Here is a 17,962-nt window from a genome sequence, read left to right on the forward strand (position 1 = left end):
GGCTGACCTGTGCTCACACTGGGAATATGAGGTGCTGGGATGGGAGTGAAGCAAAACCACTGCTCGAGTTTCTGCAACCTCCCCAGACCTTTGTTGACAACATGTGCAAGGATTTGGGGAGAGGAGGTTGGGACAGGCAGAGGAGAACTCATACAAGAGAGATGCCCTTAGTGGCATTCATGCCTTTCATGCCTGCAGCTCCCTGGGACCTGATTCAGGAATTTTCTAATAGATACTTTCAAGTGCATGTGAGAGCCTGCTGAGCAAATCTCCCTTACTCAAAGCTAGACACTTGGGTAACTTTTTCACCCCTCTCCCTATTTATTTCAATTGCATAAACAAACAATATTTCCACCAGGCTGGAGCATTTCCTTTGCCCACACAACAGCTTCAAATGAGATCTGATCTTTATTCCTTACTGAAGACATTATAGTTATATACTTCAAGAATATCTCGGTCTACAAGGTGTTCAGGTACCTCACTCACACTGACCCAACACCTGTCAAAAAAAGAAGCCCCAGACCCTGAAGAACATACTAAAAAAATCAGTGGGAGTTCTATGCTTAGCAGGAATGCAGGGCTGAAGCATATTCAGATCTTCACCAAACTGTCTCATTAAGTTTCCACCCTCATTTCCTTCAGGTGAAGATAATCTCACTAAAATCCTACTTTTCTTGCTTGACCAAGCTCCCAGTTTGATCTTCGGCTTTGGAGACCCACTGATTTCATGCTCATATACACCCACTGGTGGCACTTGCTGTGGGGCCTTCCATTAACAATGGTGAAAAACAGGAGATGCAACCTTTAAGTCCCCACGGTATCCTCACTTTGTCTTAGCACATTGTGTGCAAAGCTTAGAGAACTGCTTTAAAAGGTCTTTCTTCTTGTAGTCTGAATAAATTCACACTGGAAAAGTGAGAAAATAAACATGTTTATACATTTATTATATACAATAGTAAGGCACAAGTTTAAACAGCAAAGAATAAGAAATCTTTGGCTGACCAACAATATCAACATTTGCTGGGGGTGACACATAACGTTCTTCATTTCCCCCCCTATGTACAAATAACCCTCCAGCTGTACAACACTGTACACAAACTTCTCTATACAACCAACAACAATAAAAAATGACAGTATTTTACAACTAGTTACCAATGTCACCTGGAATGGCTACAGCACAGTTTCCCAAAACCACAGAATAGTTCAAAGAGCTGGGAAAATCAGCACAAACGGAACTGTACCGCTCTGCTGAAAGGGGCTGACCTATGGCAGTAGTACTCCACACAAGTCCTGCTAGTGCTCAGGCTGGGAGGCAACCTGCTGGTCCTCCAGACCTTCCCTCCAGGAAAACTGACATCTCTTGAGTTCAACACAATTGAGGAGAATGAACCTTTGGGTCATTTAAGCTGTTGCCTACAACAAGAGTTGCCTACACCACAGTATCCAACAGTTTCCTATATGTAACCATGAATCTGGGGCACCATCAATTGTAAACACAGCTTTGGAAACTGGAGGTACTGTGGTCTCCACAAGGAGAAGGAGGAATTCTGTACTCTAGCTGACTTGGAGAAGCTGAGCAGAACCACTACCAAACATAACTGAAAGCCTTATCATGCATGCTGATCCAACAGTGCTTCTGCTGGACGCCTCCCTGTCCGCCTGCACACAACCTATTGAACAGTTTCATCAAAAGAAATAATACAGCTGGCAATAAAATGCTTAGGGACTTACAAGCACGTGGGTATCCTTATTTCTTGGATAAAAAAATGATGAAATCAAATATTCACCAATACTTTACTTGTATTCCCTTGCTTTGTCTTCCTCCCACCCCAGTCCTACCACAGACACTTGAGGAGGGGCCACGGAGGTGGGTCAGCAGTGATGTCACGTGCAGGCCTGGCTTTGATGCAAACAATTACGACGTTTAAATTAACTTTAGGGAAAAAAATAAAATTATCTTACAAGGCATATATTAAGCTGCATAACATCTTCCAAGGGTTTTACACATTTGGTTTCACAATGCAAAGCTGCTAATACTTAAAACACACAGTTCGCTTGCCCACACAACCTACCTACCACTACTGCATTTAACAAGTGCAAAAATCAGAAAGAGGGTGACAACAACATGTGTCTAATTCTATGTACACACAAAAATAAGTGCATAGCTTTAACATAGCAGTTTTTTTCTTTAAAAAAGGAAGGTATCAGCCAGGCAGTATTGACCACAAGGCTCTTGCCTGTGCAGGCTTTGAGTTCGCAAGGTCTTCAGTTTTCAGCAAAAGCAGAGTTTAAAATGCCTGGTGTTCTCATGGTCAAGGGCTATGATTTGATACCTACAGGAAGGGGTGATCTTGAGCCAGCCCTGAGCACACGATTACTTCTAGCATCCATCACTCTTCCACTCTAGGCAGCTTCACACTAAATCCCATCACCCTTTTTCCCAAAGCCAAGTTCTTCTCAAAGTCATTACCACAAGGTTCAGGAACTGCAAAGCCAATACAAAAATACCTCACAGAGGAAAATTTCCCTATCAGCATGTGCAATGCACAAAGCGAATGGTATGCCATGATTAACACAGCTGGTGAGTTGACTGCCTTACAGTCAGTCACCACCTCTTACTAAATTCAGAGACAAAGCTGAAAATGAGAAATGTTCCATCCTAGGTAAAATAAGGTGAAAAGAAACCTCACCTCAGCACAGGAAATACATGATGCTCACATACTGCTTTGCAGTTAAAGCCTTCCCGGCCTGATTCCACACCTCTTAATGCCCAGTCCTACATCAGCTTGAACAGCAGGTTTGTATGGTCAAGAAAAGTAGGATTTGGCTGTAGGCATTGAAAATAAGGAAAAATCTTGTTCTTACCACAAGCACACTGATTCTTCTAATACTATGAACCAGCGCACATTAAGAGGCATCTTCTGATCTCATGGACTTAACAACTCTGAAAACACAACCATGCAGCCCCCCTCTGAAGGAACTCTGTAGTGCACAGCCCTTTAGGGAGCTGTTGGAATCCTCCCTTAACTTTCCCTCCTGAAACCTTCCTACGGTTACAACAGGGATTGCTTCAGCACGCTCCCCCCCCCCCACATTTATCCTCCATGAGAATTCCAGCCAACAACTGCTCCTACCAAAAAAAGAAGTCTCAGCAAGCTCTGAGGTTGCAAGACACGAATATTTGCACTGTAAATCCAGCTACAAGAGCAACACTTGTCCAGCCAGGAAAGAGGCACCTGACCTGCCTGCCCAGGAAAACCATACCACGCCACTTCAAATAAATACTTACAAGAACCTGCCGTGTACGCCTACAGACCAATTATTCACAAAAACTAGGCAGTGAAATTTTTGAGACTTTGAAACTTTTTGAGAAATGCATTGATACTGAGGAAGATGCAAGTTTTTCCTGCGTTACTCAGAAACTCCCTCTGGCCTCAAAGGAGACAGGATTTCATTCCCTGTCCTGGCTGCAGAGAGGTAGGAAAACAGAGCGGCAGTGTGCAACCAGTCTTTAACTTCACTACTTTCTCTTTATGCCAGAAAACCCAGTTTCTTTTTGCCTCAATGATCCTCTTCTCACACCATCTTCCATTTTCAATGCCCCTCTCTGTTTAGAAAATCCCAGACATTCATTTCATCGCTCCTCTTCAGCGCTCTTGACTTCTCGCCTGGTCCAAAGTCTACACATAACAGACTCAAGCTTCATTTTGGGCAAAAACTTTATCTTCCTTCAAACTGTAAGGGTTAGTTTTCAAGGCTGGCACACTGAGGACCATCTTGGACCTGGCTGTACACACACAAAACCCCAGAGACGCTGTCCTCTGCTCAGATGAGGACTTCCATCATGTCCTGATCTGGAAACTCAGGCTTGTGGAGCAAGCTGCTCACTCTGCCTTTGCTGTCAGGCAGCTTCGTGTGGCTGGAGCTCTCTGAAATGGAAAGAAGGGAAAGTTAATCTTCAGATTAATCAAATTCAACAGCAAGTTGTTCAAAGCAAGTATCAACCCATTTTTGGGGAAGCAAAGGTGGGGCATGTCCTAACTGTACGTCCTACATCCTGAAACCCAATTTGTTCAGGACACTGAGAATATGTAATGCTTAACTCCCTGCACAATGAGAGCAGGTGTGTCAGTGTACGCAGACCTCAAGGGCAGGCACAAAGATGGTATTTAAGAGATACAGACCAAAGTACCTCTTTAATTAAAATCATAGAATGGTCTGGGTTGGAAGGAACCTTAAAGATCACCTACTTCAGTGACAGTCAGCCCTCTAATGATACATAGCATGTTTTTAGATCAAAAGCTTGCTTTTCAGAGGAGATGAATGTGTAGGAAATGAGTATTTTCAAAATAACATGCACAAAAGAAATATCTCCTTCGTTAGGGCAGCAAACCAGCAGTTTCCACCTTTCAAAAATAATTAAAATTTTATTTTTTTATCCTCCCTAAAACAAGATCTCCACTTTCTCCATACTATTCCCTCCAGCTTCCCTTTAAAAATTAGGGAGAAAATGGTACTTTGACTAATTATGATTTAGTTGAAAAAAAAGAGAAGAGTCTGAGTATGTGAGCAGGTGTGGAGTGTTTTCAAGGCGTGAAATTCGGCAATTTTATATCTGGCAGCATGAATAATTGCATTTGCTGCAAACTGCCTGCCACATGTGAGTGGAGCTTTACAGAAGCTGTTGAGCATGAAGCTCTGCAAAGCCAGACTGGGCAGCCTTGGAAAGTTCTCTCTATACAATTTTAGTTTCCCTGGAGAAACCTCCACTCTGCCTAACAAACTGTAATAGCATCACACACATACACACACCACCAATACTAGGGTGTCTCTGGGGATCTGCTGACAGCCTGGGGGGTGCTGACATTTTGCACTGACATAGGGATCTGGCAGAGCTCACCCAGCTTCTCGCAGGCCACTCGTGTCCCCGGGGCCCGTGGAGCTGGGCTGTGTGACTGGGTGGTACCCAGCCGTCCCCGGCCGGGGAAGGAGGCAGTGCCGGGCCAGAAGAGCTCGGCAGCTTTGTCCGTCTGGGTGCTGCTGTCTTTGCTGGCTGTCTTCGCGTGGGAGGCTGCCGGCACTGGGACAGGCATGCACGACAAGGAGGGCAGAGGAGGAGGCAGTGAGGGGCCTGGTGGGTGGTCGTGGTGCTCCTTCCCCAAGAGCAGCCCTGAAAACACATAAAGGTCAGTCACATGCTGGCTCAAATGCAAGTGCTGTCCCTTTGCCCCACCCCTTAGCTACAAGGTGCTGGTCTGGGTAGGCCTCCAGGCCCTTAGCTTGGATTAGCTTTTACCCTTGATGCTATCTGTTGCTCTTTTTCTAACATACATATAGTACTTCCCTACAAATAGCTTTTTGAAAGCAGGTTCCCCTTCCTGTGTTCCCTTCTGCACACTCATCCCAGTGGCACTTACTCCTGGCACATCCTTGCACACCTCCACACACCGATCCTATGCAGCCCCAAACCACAGGCAGTCCTGCACTCATTTTCCCATTCAACTGCCACATCATGCAGTCCTAAACACATGGATGCTCACCCTCTTGATTAACTTTAATCAGGCTTTTTTTAATAGCCCAAACTTGTTATTTACTCCCAAAAAGTTCTAAACATTATGGTTTTGTATCTGGGAGGACTTCTTTCAACTCTGGCTTTCTATTATCAATGCAGAATTATTTAATATGATTAAAAGTATAATTAAGATACAATGCAAGGTTTAAAACTGACTAATTTTTTACATAAGCACAAGGACACACGTTCTACCATGGAAAGTAATCTGGAAACGAGCTGTCAGGGCAATGCATGCCAAGGCACTTTTGCTAAGTTCAAGCAGAAGGATCAGGATGAAGAGATGGATGAGCCAAAACTTAAACAAAAGCTGAACTCGCCTATGCTTCCCTTCCAGAGCTTCTCTTCCTTCCTCTCCTCAGCTATCTGGTTGCTGGTGAGTGAGGTCTGGCGTGAATGCACCCCCGTAGCAGCGGCGATGGAGGGGACAGACCGAGCTGGTCGCAGGCTGGCACTGTCAGCTTTCCCTGGATCTTTTCGTGATCGTTGCTGAAGGACCTTGATCATGGCATCCTTCTCAATTATTTTGGCATGGAGATTCTTTATTCTGGCAAAATATGAACGCTCTGCTTACAGGAATGGAAAAGGCATTTATAGGAGCAAGGCTCCACACCCTGGGGCAGCAGGGAGGTCCCAAGGTACATGCCCTGCTGCTCTGTCCCATCTGCTTTTGAGCTACTTGGACAAGGCAGCTCCCAGCAGTTCCTCCAAGGATAACTATGCACTTTGAAACAGACAGCATTTCTAGCTATTAAGGCAAAACTTTTCTGCAAGGTTAACTGAACCCATCTATGCTGTCGCTTTATCAATGCTCCAGCAGGAGCAATGAAGGTAGTATCCTAAATGGGCTGCAGGTTGCTACCACAATTGTTGTCAGCTGGAGTAAAGGCCTGCTGAAGTGAGGGGAAAGGTTCCCTTTGATTTATCTAACAGCTGGGCTGGATTCTTGCTTCTCCCTCACTGCTGCAGAAACAATCAGCACGTGGTGTGCAGAGCCAAGCAAAGCTCACTACTTCTCTCATACAGACCCTGAAGACTCAAATCACTCAAAAACGGGATTATTTGAGGCTTTTCTCCAGGAATGATTAGCACCAAATCATACTGAAAGACTACAAAACTATATTTAAAAAAACTCCTGTACACTATGATAGTCAGATGAATATAGCTTGACCGTGCTGTACAATATATAGTACAATGCATCTGCATAGCTTTTGTGCAGCAGTGAAAGCTAAAATGCCACATTTGGAACACCTATATATACAAAGGAGACAGATAGTAACTTCATGTTGGCATTAGTTTTCATAATCAGATGTCTAATTTGCAATGAAAAACACAAGATGCTAATCTATCTTTAATTAAGTCAATGGCAAAACTCCACTACTTCCCTGGAAGCAGGATTATCTTACATCTGTGAGTGGAAAACAAAAACCAAACCCAGTAAAAACAATCACTGACATTTTCCACAAGCAACAAATACACCTTTTTTATTAAAGTGTCTGCAGACTTGTGTTTTTGTGGGGAAGCCAACACTGAAGAAACAACTTGAATGTGGAAAACTGAGTGTATCTAGAAAGAGCAACAAGCAGGCAAGGAGCGAAGAGCAAGGCAAAGGAATGCCCTCATGTTGCTGATTACATACAAGTGGGATTACAACTTCAGCTTTTATGGCCAGATGTTCCTGCTTCCAGAGGGGGATTTTCACAGAGATTAAACAAGCACTCAGTTGCCTTATATGCCAACCTACTTTTAATTGTAGAACAGCCTCTGTTTGGTAAGAATGTCGGTTTTGTCACAGGAAGTTAGGAAGGAAGTTATCTAACGACAACATCCCTTTAATCCCTCCTTTAACGCTGAAGAGCAAAACTAAGTCAATGTAAAGCTAAGCCCATCCTTTCTAGGCATGCAAGAAGAAACATAAGGGCATCCTGGTTTATCCGAACCCAGCCCAAACACCACAACAACCAGGTATGGCACAAGGTCCCCTTACGTGTACTCCATGTCCTGGCAGCGCCGGTTGGCTTGCACGATCTCCTCCTCCTCCTGCCAGCCCCGCATCTCCAACGCCATCTCGCCGTAGCTGCCATTGCGTGAGTGGCTTGGGGCCGAGGCATCCCTGACAAAGAGGGTCACCACAGTGAGTCAGGCTCCTGAGACTGTGAGGGTGGCTTTTGCAAGTGAGATTGGCACTTGGAAAGAAAACCCCAAACCCACGTTCAAAGAGCAAGCTAGCGATGGTTGCCTGTCAAGTGGAGGGCTATCTGGCATTGGGTCATCCTGCTGCAGGCTACTCTTGGCTTGGGTTTGGTCATTAATGCCATTAACTTAACTGGGTTGAAGGAAGAGAGAGCACGCTGAAATCATGGGTGACCCATGCAGGGCTAACAACCATCCTGAGGGACACGGTCAGACATCAGAGAGACTTACTCACCAGGTCCCAAGTCAGCAAGACTACGTTGCAAACTAGCAACAAAGCTCTACACTTTGCCAGTTGAAACAAAGCATGGGAATTGCTGTCTAAACTGAAGTGCAAAAGGAAAGGACCATCCTGAGTCATGCATTTAAAACTTATTTCAAAGGAAAAACTTTTTTTAGGATAATTTCTGAGGATTTGGTTTCTAAGAAATGGGGGCAGAAGTTAATTATTCCATCCTCCTGATCATTGGAAAGTCTCACTGCCTTTTGTGCTTTTGGGCACCATGCTTTGACACAGACAAACTGGAGACAGATGGTCCAGACAAATGCAATGTGAATGGGAAAGGGTTTACACTAGGACATGTCAGGAATGGCTGAAGGAAGTAAGTTAGTTCAGACCGGGGAAGATACAAGAAGGAATATCTGTTTTCCAATATTTACAGGGCTGTTTGAACATCAACAGTGATCTGTTTGTCATCGTGTACACCTGGGAAGGACAAGAATCAATGGAGGTAATTTGCAGTATAGAAGTTTAGCTTAGCTATCAGGAAAACCATTTTAGTTTGACGATTAATGAAGCAGTGAAAGAGGGGATTTAGGCAACAAAATTTCCCTCATAACAGGTTAAACAACTGCATTGCAGCCATGGAACGGATGCAGCCATATACCAACAGTTCCTTCTCACTCCATTGATGTGTTGGGAGGAGCTGCCTTACCTGTCCTGTGTAATTTGGCACCCTGAGACTTTGCCATTGAGGCTATTGCTTGAATCAGGTGCTTAGACCTGATAAACTTTTGGACCTAGTCAGAAGAATAAATCCTGCCTTAACCAAATATTGTATCTCACTGGCATGATACCACAGAGAGGTGCATTAACCCTGGTGGCGCAACTCAGCAGGGAAAGGCAAGCAACATCCAGCCTTAAGAAAATATCCATGTATTGTTTCCCCATGCTTTCCATGGTGAAGAGAGCTGCCTGCTTACAGCAAAGTCATCTTACCTCTCCGTTGCAGCTGTGGCTGCAGCATTCATGGCAAAGTGCCGGATCGTACTCTCCTCCAGGTACTTCTGCTCCCACTTGGTCATGTCAGCTTCCAGGGCCAGGATCCTCTCCTCCTTCTCCCGCACCAGCTCCATCAGGGCTGGGGCATTGTGCTCCGGGAGGCTGCTTGCCTGGTAGCTGCCCTGCCTCTGCCATTGGAAAGAGCAACAGACATTCATCCCCTGCCAAGCATGGGAGTTGCTAACCTGTTTTTCCCCAGTTCCATGGAGCATGCGAAGACATCCCCATGTCTTTTGACCGGGGCAGGTGGAAGCCCCAGGCTAAACCCCTTAGCCTGCAGAGAACAGGAAAGTTGACCATATGTGCAACCCCAGCACATGGCTCCCCAGACCATGCTGACAGGCTGCTCCCTGGATCTGCAGGGATTTACAGAATACCCCACACCAAGGAAAAAAACAAGAAAAGAAGCTGGTTGGAAAAAGAAGCAATGAAGCTTTGAAAGATATTTTTCTTGCTGCGACTTCATCCCATGGCTGAGCAGTGCTCGCTATGGACAGTCAGTTACTACTTATATATAAAAGCTGAAAGAAAGCGACATGTAACCCATTTACAACAGCAGCTGGGAAAATACCCCAGACATGCATTTACACCAGCCTCTTCTGGCACATTAGTTCTCATGTGCCCTCAAGAGATGCTTTCTGCAGTGTAGCAGTTAAGTTTCTGATTGGAGGCACTGTGGGGTGGCTCCTATGGGATGCTGACAAGTAGCAGTGGCTGAGTAACTCTTTGCATCTACACTGAAAGGAAAGCGCTTACCCAGGCAGGATTTATCCCACCCAGTTACAGCACTTAATTAAGTCACCTAAGCAGCATGGGTAGCTGCCCTGAGCTCCTCTCACTGCAGAGAGAGAGTGGAGGCAGATGGAGATTAGGTCCTCAGCTCAGCAGAGGGATGAGCACATGCCAAGGGGAAAGGTGTGAAGCTCTGGGAGAACTCAGCAGAAATAAATGAACTTTCAAATAAAAAATACAAGAGATTTGCTATACTGCATGGTGCACAGTATTGTGCTAAACTGGAAATGGTGTCTCAGGAGCGCTGGTTTCTCACCCATGCTACATCATGAATGTGCACTGGTGGAGCTGTACCATCACGCTGCACTGAGGGCTGCAGCAACCATTTCTGTTTTCCAACCTACATTTCCTTCTTCTAGACACTTATCTCCTGCTTACAACAAACTAGAGATACTAGGGAAAGGCTGCAGCCTTTGCCTCTGGTGCAGTAACAATCTGTTTGGAAGGTGCTTTCTGGAAATGCAATATGGAGTGGCCCTTGGGAGCAACGGCTGTGACTCTGCTCCTGCAAAAATATTGTCAAATCTCTAGCAGAAAGGTAATATTTTAGAAGCATGGTCCTGGTCTACAAATGGCAACTTGGGACATCATGGATGCCTGTCGTCTTCTGAGTCAAAAGCTCTGCCAGCCCTGCGTGCTCAGCCTCAAAGGGATTGTTTTTTGGGTCCAACTCTTTCATCAGTGCTAATGAAGGTTTGCCACTTGGACTCAGCTACCAGCAAGCCAGGGATAGAATATATTCTGCCTCAGTGTCTCCTTGTATCTCTTCTGCTGACTCCATTAAAAGTGAGAAAAAAATAGCCTTTTTTTCTCTGCAATGAGAACATATCTCAGTGGCTATAATTTTAATAGCTCAGAGAAGATAGCTCTGAAGCAAAAAGCTGGGGTATTTTTATGCCACATGATTCATTGCAGCATTGTGGCTCATAAACGAAAAGTATAAATAACAATAGTAAAAAAACCCCCAAAGTCCCCTCTCAAAGCTGACAGGTGAGACAAGAAGTTAGAGTATCTTTCCTCTTAAAACTTACTAGACAGAATGGGTACAGGCATTTGAGAGCTGTGTCAACCCAAAATCCAAATGCTAGTTACAGTGCCAAAAAAAATTAAAAATTAAGGAATCTGTAAGTTACAGAGGAATTTTCTGCCAAAATGAACAGATGTAGCCTGAACTCCCAAGACAAGGACTTCAGCAACAGTCCATCCCAGGTTACTTTATGTATCAACTTGTCCCTATATTCCAGCCTTTCTTAGTTCTAGTTTTATCTTCACTTGAATTTTAATTGTATGTTTCTCAAGTGTTCTTTCATCTACACCAGCATTAGCATGTCATACCCCAAGTAATTCCTTTGTTAAACTGGAGGAAAGCTGGCTAAGGGGGAACTGAGAAGACCCACTGGAACAAGACCTGAACAGCAAGCCCATGGTGGACAGGGCAAGAAAGACTTAACACACTTAGATGGCAGCATGGATCGAGAAGGGTCTCCTTCTGCAGTGAGAGCAGAAGGGTTCTGGGGGAATCTGCCCTGCCCTGGGGCTGCTGGCAAGAATGTGATGCTCTCGGGTCTGGCCATCTGATGACTCTGCAAACCACTGACACTCACTGTAGAGCTATTTCCCAACCCCATCCTGTCGGCAGGATCAGCCCCTCTGTTTTCTGGCAGCACAAGCTCTGTGTAACAGCTGCTTTGGTTTCCACTAATGCCTTATAAATAAGGAAAGGTTATAGCAGCAGATGCCTGCGATGACAGATATGAGTGAGCCCTTCAGAATTGCAAGAGCATCATGCTTTGCTTATGTTGCTGGTTCTTCCCCAAGTTGTAGTTTGATACATTTAGCACATCTGCTCGCTCTCCTCCTGAGCCAGTGCCCATGTATTTGGCACTCAGTGTGGGCTGCAGCCTGACAATTCTTCCTGCAACCTCCTTATGCTTTTTTTATTTTCCTTTTCACAGGTGACTGGAATTTGGGACTTAGGGATGGAGGAGTTATAACAAAGGAATGATTGTGAATAAAATACAAGCATAACTACCCCTCTAAGGACACAGGGCTGCCAAAAACCAAGGGGGCACACAGAGAAATGCAAATCTACACTTATAGCCCATTCTGGACTGGACTGATAAATAAATTTATTGTCTGAAGATTATACCATTTGCCTCCAGATCTGTCATGGACTGAGGTTTCTGTGAACCACATACATCAAGCTTTGCAGAGAACAAACATGGCCCAAGGTTCTGCTCCTACCAAATCCCACATCATCCCACCTTGCTTTTTCAATGAAAGACCAGCCAAAATCTGTGCGCTAAATCTCACACCCACGTGTACTGCACCTTTCCTCTCCTTCTTCTGTGGGGAGCTGATTTTGCACAATATGTCATTGCTGGAGAGAAACCTGGAAGGATGTTTTCCCCATGCAAGGGTAGAGCCCTGCCTGCCCTTGGGCAGGGGAACCAGGACCTCTCAGCCCTGCAGCAGGCAGGGTTCGGCCGTGTCCAGGAGCCCCACAGCAGAGCTGCCCCATCCTCTGCTGAAGATCAGGAGTAAGAATCATAGAGTGGTTGGGGTTGGAAGGGACCTTCAAAGATCTTCTAAATCCAGTCCCTTCATCATAGGCAGGCAAAACTTCACGAGATCAAGTCTCTCAAAGCCTCATGCAACATGATCTTGAACACTTGATCCACAACCCCATCCAAAGGAATGGTTTGGGAGGAAAGCCCAACAACCTGAACCCAAAAGCAAGGTGGCAGCTAGCAGGCCTGCAAGCGACCATTTCTCTTTAAAACCAACATAGAAGGCCCTGTGCTGGGGTACTGCACAGACCACCCCGTCCTCACCTGCTGCATCCTCAGTGAGTCCAGCTCCCGCTCCAGGCGTGTGCGCAGCCGCCGCTCCATCTGCTCTCTCTTCTCGCAGGCTGCCTGCAGCTGTGTCAGCGCCTGCTGCAGCTTTTCCACCTTCTCCACATAGGCCTGTTTCCTGCGCAGCTGTGGGGTACAGGGGGTCAGCAGTGCTGGAGGGCCCTGCACCCCCACCCTGGGCTGCTGGGACCCCTGTGCACTTGCAGGCATGCACTGGGCTCAAGCCATTTGCTTCTGAGAGTTTCCCTAGGGGAAGCATGGTGCCTCTTTGATGAATAGGGAATATGCACAGCAGGCATTGCTGGGGTAGTGCTACCCCTTTAGGAGGGAATGCTGCCCAGACCTTTCAACCACTGGGACTCTGTTAACCATGAACCCCCCTGGCCATTTGTAAGCAAGAGATATCACCTTGGTGAATACTCTTTGGGCAAACACAGAGGTTGGACCCAGTTAAGAGAAATCCTGGTGAGTTTAACTGACTGGTGACACTTGGCACATTGCCTGCGTCTGAACAGAGAGGGTTTTTTTTTCAGTTCTGCATATTTGTTCAACACATGTGGAACAAACAGAGTGCCAGCAGTCAGAAGTGCTCCATCTGCTCTACCCTGCTCACAGTCTTGTCCACACTGATCTGTAGATGTCCTGGCAGCTGAAGCTGGGCCCTTGTTACATATATAATGCAATTACTGAAGGAGTAAACATGACACAAGGATTTTCCAATATAGGGTTTTACAGCCAGAGATTGCTCAAGAAGCATACCCCAAAAGAGGTATGAATTTCTCTTCTGCCACCCTAAATCCATCCATGTCACAGGTGAAGTGAAATACAGGCTTGTTCGCAGCAAACGCAAAGCTTGGCCTAAACAAACCTCACCAGGCAGAGCCAACAACTGGCAGTGTGACCTCTCTAGCTCTGTTGCAATCCAGGCTAATGCTTACAGCTCCCTGGGCGTTCCATGAAAATTAATGAGATTATAATCCCCCCCAGTCTCTGGCAGCAGCACGAAGACTGCATTCCTCAGGAGCTCACGACTTGGCAAGACAGACACAGCGGTGGCTTCTTGCTGAATGTGCAATTTTGGCAGTAGGAAGGTGTTTGTGTCGCCTCCCAGCCGCACCAGCAGGGATTGGAGGGGGGTAGGGAGCTCCTCAGTGTCCCTCATCTGCTCTCCCATGTCCTGCCAGAAGCTGCAGGGTCCATCTGTATCACAGCAGCCACAATTTGGCTTTGGAGCAGCCCTCTGAGCCCCAGGGTTCACACAGTCGCACATGAGTGCACCTCTGCCCATGTGGGTGAAGTGATGCTCATGTGTCCTCCGCTTTCAAAAACAATTTTGTAGGAGATAGGCAACAAGACAGTTCTCACATTCATAAATTTACAGGGAGATTTTTGAGCCAATTCTTGACTTTTCTATCCTGTAGATTTATAAACAAAACAATCACCCATGCATTAAAAAAATTAAGTACAAAATGTTGATATTTGAATTAATGGGTTGTCAGTGAAGTGTGTATCCATAAGGAAGGAGGGACTACAATCAGAGATATGTGATACTAAGCTCTAACACCTCACAGACACACAGACTCCAACAAAAAAAAAGCTGGATGGCACCTGGAGAGGTACCAGTCCATATTCCTGCTGCAAGGCAGGATCAACTGTACCTAAAACCTGGCACATGCCTATACAATCAGTTTACAAAACCCCCCAGGGGTAGGGACTCCACAACCTATCCCGCCAGAAAACTTTTACCCTAATCTGGATTTCTCTTATGCAATTTAAGCAAATTACTTCTTGTTCTGTTTCCAAACTGTGATCTGCTAGAGCGAGAAGCATTTAATTAAACAATTCTCTTATTCACAAGATCAGCAAACTTGCCTGAACAGTGCCCTTGTCTCAGGGATTAGAAAAATCAAGATGAAGAAGAGCTAAGGCTAAAAAGGGATGATCCAAGCAAATAAATCTGAGTAAAGATGAGTAGGTCTTGGAAAAATATCTACACTAGAAATGTGACTCCAGTTTGAGCAATAGAATTCTATAGTAAGAGATTTGAGTGAAAGACTTACAGAGATGGAGAACCCACTATCACCTAAGTAGGTTGCTTCAGTGTTCATTACTCTAACTCTTTATTTCAAGCCTGATTTGCTCAGCTGCAGCCCCCAAACACTGCACCTCATTATTTCTTTTTATGTAGTTATATAGCAAAGTTTAATCTGTCTGGGCTGGCCCCAGAACGCGTGCGCGACGGCGCGGCCCGGCCCCGGGTGCTACCCCAGGCGCTGGGCCTGGCCCCGGGCGCAGAAAAGAGCAAGAAAATGGGAGCTTTGCCTTTGCGGACAATGCCATCGTGGGAGATGAGAGGGGAGCCCCAGAACACACAGAAGACAAGGACAACTCTAAACCCGGGCAGATGGAGCTCGTCAGCCCTGTAAGGCCATCCATCTAAGAGAAGGTCACTCTAAACAAACCTACGTCCTGAGGACCTCGCTGCCACCGTCCAAGCTCGCTCGGCCCCAGCAGATGAACCTTAGGATTAAAGGGTGGGCTCAGTTCAGCGCACGCTGTGTCTCACCTAAAAATCCATTGCGCAGGCTCGAAGGCCTTACCCGCATTTGCAAAGCCCTGTATCACCAGCGCGCTTGTAACGAATGTGGGTGGAGACCTTTCCCGGATCTTCGTTCATGAAGACTGGCCATGATGATTAATCTGTCTGACAGCAATCCCTTCTTCATCCATCCCCGGATGGATGAAGGGAGAGCAGTGGATATTGTCTGCCTCAACTCCAGCAAGGCCTTTGACACTATCTCTCACAATATCCTCAGAGGTAAACTCGGGAAGTGTGGACTGGATGAGTGGACAGTGATGTGGATTGAGAACTGGCTGAAAGGTAGATCCCAGAGGGTCATAATTAGTGGCACAAAGTCTGTTTGGAGACCTGTCAGTAGTGGTGTCCTCCAGGGTTCAATATTGGGCCCAGTATTGTTTAACTTATTCATCACTGACTTGGATGAAGGGGTTGACGCCTCCTCAGCAAGTTCACTGACAACACAAAGCTGGTAGGAGTGGCCAATACCCCAGAGGTCTCTGCAGCCCTTCAGAAGGACCTCAACAGGTTGGAGAGATGGTCAAAGAAGAATGGTCTGAAATACGACAAAGGCAAATACAGGGTCCTGCATCTGGGGAAGAATAACCCCATAACCAGTCTGGGGACTGACCTGCTGGAAAGCAGCTCTGTGGAGAAGCACCTGGGGGTCCTGGTGGACAACTAGTTGTCCATGAGCCAGCTGTGTGTCCTTGTGGCCAAGGCAGTCAATGGAATCCGGGGATGCATTAAGAAGAGCATTGCCTGCAGGTAGAGGGAGGTGATCCTGCCCCTCTACTCAGCCCTGGTGAGGCACATCTGGAGCACTATGTCCAGTTCTGGGCTCCTCAGTACAAGAGAGACATGGAGCTCTTAGAGCAGGTCCAGTGGAAGACTACAAAGATGATTAAGGGACTGGAGCATCTCTCTTACAAGAAATAGCTGAGGGAGCTGGAGCTGTTCAGCCTCAAGAAGGGACGACTGCGAGTGGACCTCATCAATGTCTATAAGTATCTGAAGAGAGGGGGTCACGAGGATGGAGCCAGGCTCTTCGTGGTGCCAAGCCATAGGAGAAGAGGCAGTAGGCAGAAAGTGATGCACAGGAAGTTCCAGCTGAATACGAGAACGTCTTTACTGTGAGGGTCACTGTGCATTGGAGCAGATTGCCCAGAGAGGTTGTGGAGTCTCCTCACTGGAGATACTTAAGAACCTTCTGGAGGAAATCCTGTGCCATGCGTTCTATGATGACCCTGCTTGTGCAGGGAAGTTGGACCAGATGACCTTCTGTGGTCCCTTTTAACCTTATCCATTCTGTGATTCATGCTCATGTGCATGGACTGGAGCTCAACCACCTCTTCACTTTAATTGTTCACAGCAAAGAACAGTTTCTGGGCCCCAAACAAATTCTACAGCTGTTTTCTGAACCTTCTCCAATTATCCAGTCTTCTATCCAAAGCATGGACCAGAAAACACAATTCCACCAGCAGTCTCCTAAATGACATGTGGCGTTAATGCCACCTACATATTTTTTAATTAAATCCTTCTACTAGCGGGCACTCAGGATAATGCAGATGTACACAGTACACTGTCTTATCTTAATTCAACTTAGTAGCTACTGATTATTTCTCAAGGCTTGATCTAAAAAGCTGTTAAACTTAATTACATTCTGGTGATAGAAGAAATCTGTGTGGATTTACCAAGCAGTGCATGAGCTAGAGCTCTGTTAACAATAAGTCATTGGATTTGAGTGATTTTGTGTTTCCTTCAATATATTCCCAATTATAGTAAAAATCCCTGGTTTAACTTGAAGGTTTAACACTACACGTTGTGTCAAATTATGACCCAGAAACACTGGAGACTGTTGAAAAGTTGCTCTGATTTAGCTATGAAACAGGGCAAAAACAAGGGAAAGAAAGGGAGCACAGACACTTGGGCACATGCCAGCAGCCTCAGACTAACTGCACTTCACCCAAGCTGCCTGATACTGCCTTGAACAATTAAAACACAGCAGCTGGGCTAAAATTCATTTGGACTCCCCTTAGAATGAAAAAGGCAATTAAAAACTATCAGGTCAACCTGGGTTTGTCCAGGCTGAGGGCTCTGTCAGACAAACTCTGGCAAATACAGTTGCGTCACTTTCATATATGTCACCTCTAAGATCTATCATGCCCCGGGCAGGAGGTTACCCCCTCTGTAACACCTACAGTGCCCCAGGCAGGAAGTTACCACCTCCATAACATCTGCCAAGCCCTGGCAGGAGGTTAGGAGCTCTCTAGAAGGGAAGCTTTAATCTCTCTTCAGCTCTGCCAGTCTGCAATCCAGGATCCAGCAGAGGTACATTTATGTTGGATGACTAGACTAAAACCCGGCTACTGCCAAGCTCTTAGAGACAGAGCCCTAAGGCTGCAAACATATTTACTACAACCCCCCCAGCAGGCACGAGATAGATTCTTGCACCACCTGCGTGGGAATCGGCATTTATGCTTCTGCCTTCACTAGTGTGTACTCAGCAAGTCAATGTTACCTGCCAACACGACACTGACAGTCTATGGAGCAGACAGGAGCTAAATGTATTTCTTCCCATCCTCTGCATGATGTCATGGCTGTAGGAGCATGTGTTGCCACCTAAAACATTCCCTTATTCAGACACTTTGTAATGAAATGCAAATAGAAAACCTCGAGTTGCCTTTAAG

At 46.0% G+C, this 17,962-nt stretch overlaps 1 protein-coding gene across 1 annotated transcript in view; it reads right to left on the bottom strand.

Moving 5' to 3' along the window:
* Window positions 1–1,761: 1,761 nt before the first annotated feature.
* AMOTL1 (angiomotin like 1) overlaps window positions 1,762–17,962 on the bottom strand; it is a 42,461-nt gene continuing 26,260 nt past the window's right edge. Inside the window, exons 7-12 of the mRNA XM_017816069.1 lie at window positions 12,671–12,820; window positions 8,982–9,172; window positions 7,557–7,682; window positions 5,890–6,116; window positions 4,901–5,170; window positions 1,762–3,929 (exon numbers count right to left, since the gene is read on the bottom strand). Coding sequence (XP_017671558.1) covers window positions 3,826–3,929; window positions 4,901–5,170; window positions 5,890–6,116; window positions 7,557–7,682; window positions 8,982–9,172; window positions 12,671–12,820 — 1,068 coding nt within the window. The 3' untranslated portion in view covers window positions 1,762–3,825. The remainder of the gene's footprint in view (window positions 3,930–4,900; window positions 5,171–5,889; window positions 6,117–7,556; window positions 7,683–8,981; window positions 9,173–12,670; window positions 12,821–17,962) is intronic.

Source organism: Lepidothrix coronata, unplaced genomic scaffold (assembly GCF_001604755.1).
Source record: "Lepidothrix coronata isolate B3197 unplaced genomic scaffold, Lepidothrix_coronata-1.0 Scaffold53, whole genome shotgun sequence".
NCBI lineage: Eukaryota > Metazoa > Chordata > Aves > Passeriformes > Pipridae > Lepidothrix > Lepidothrix coronata.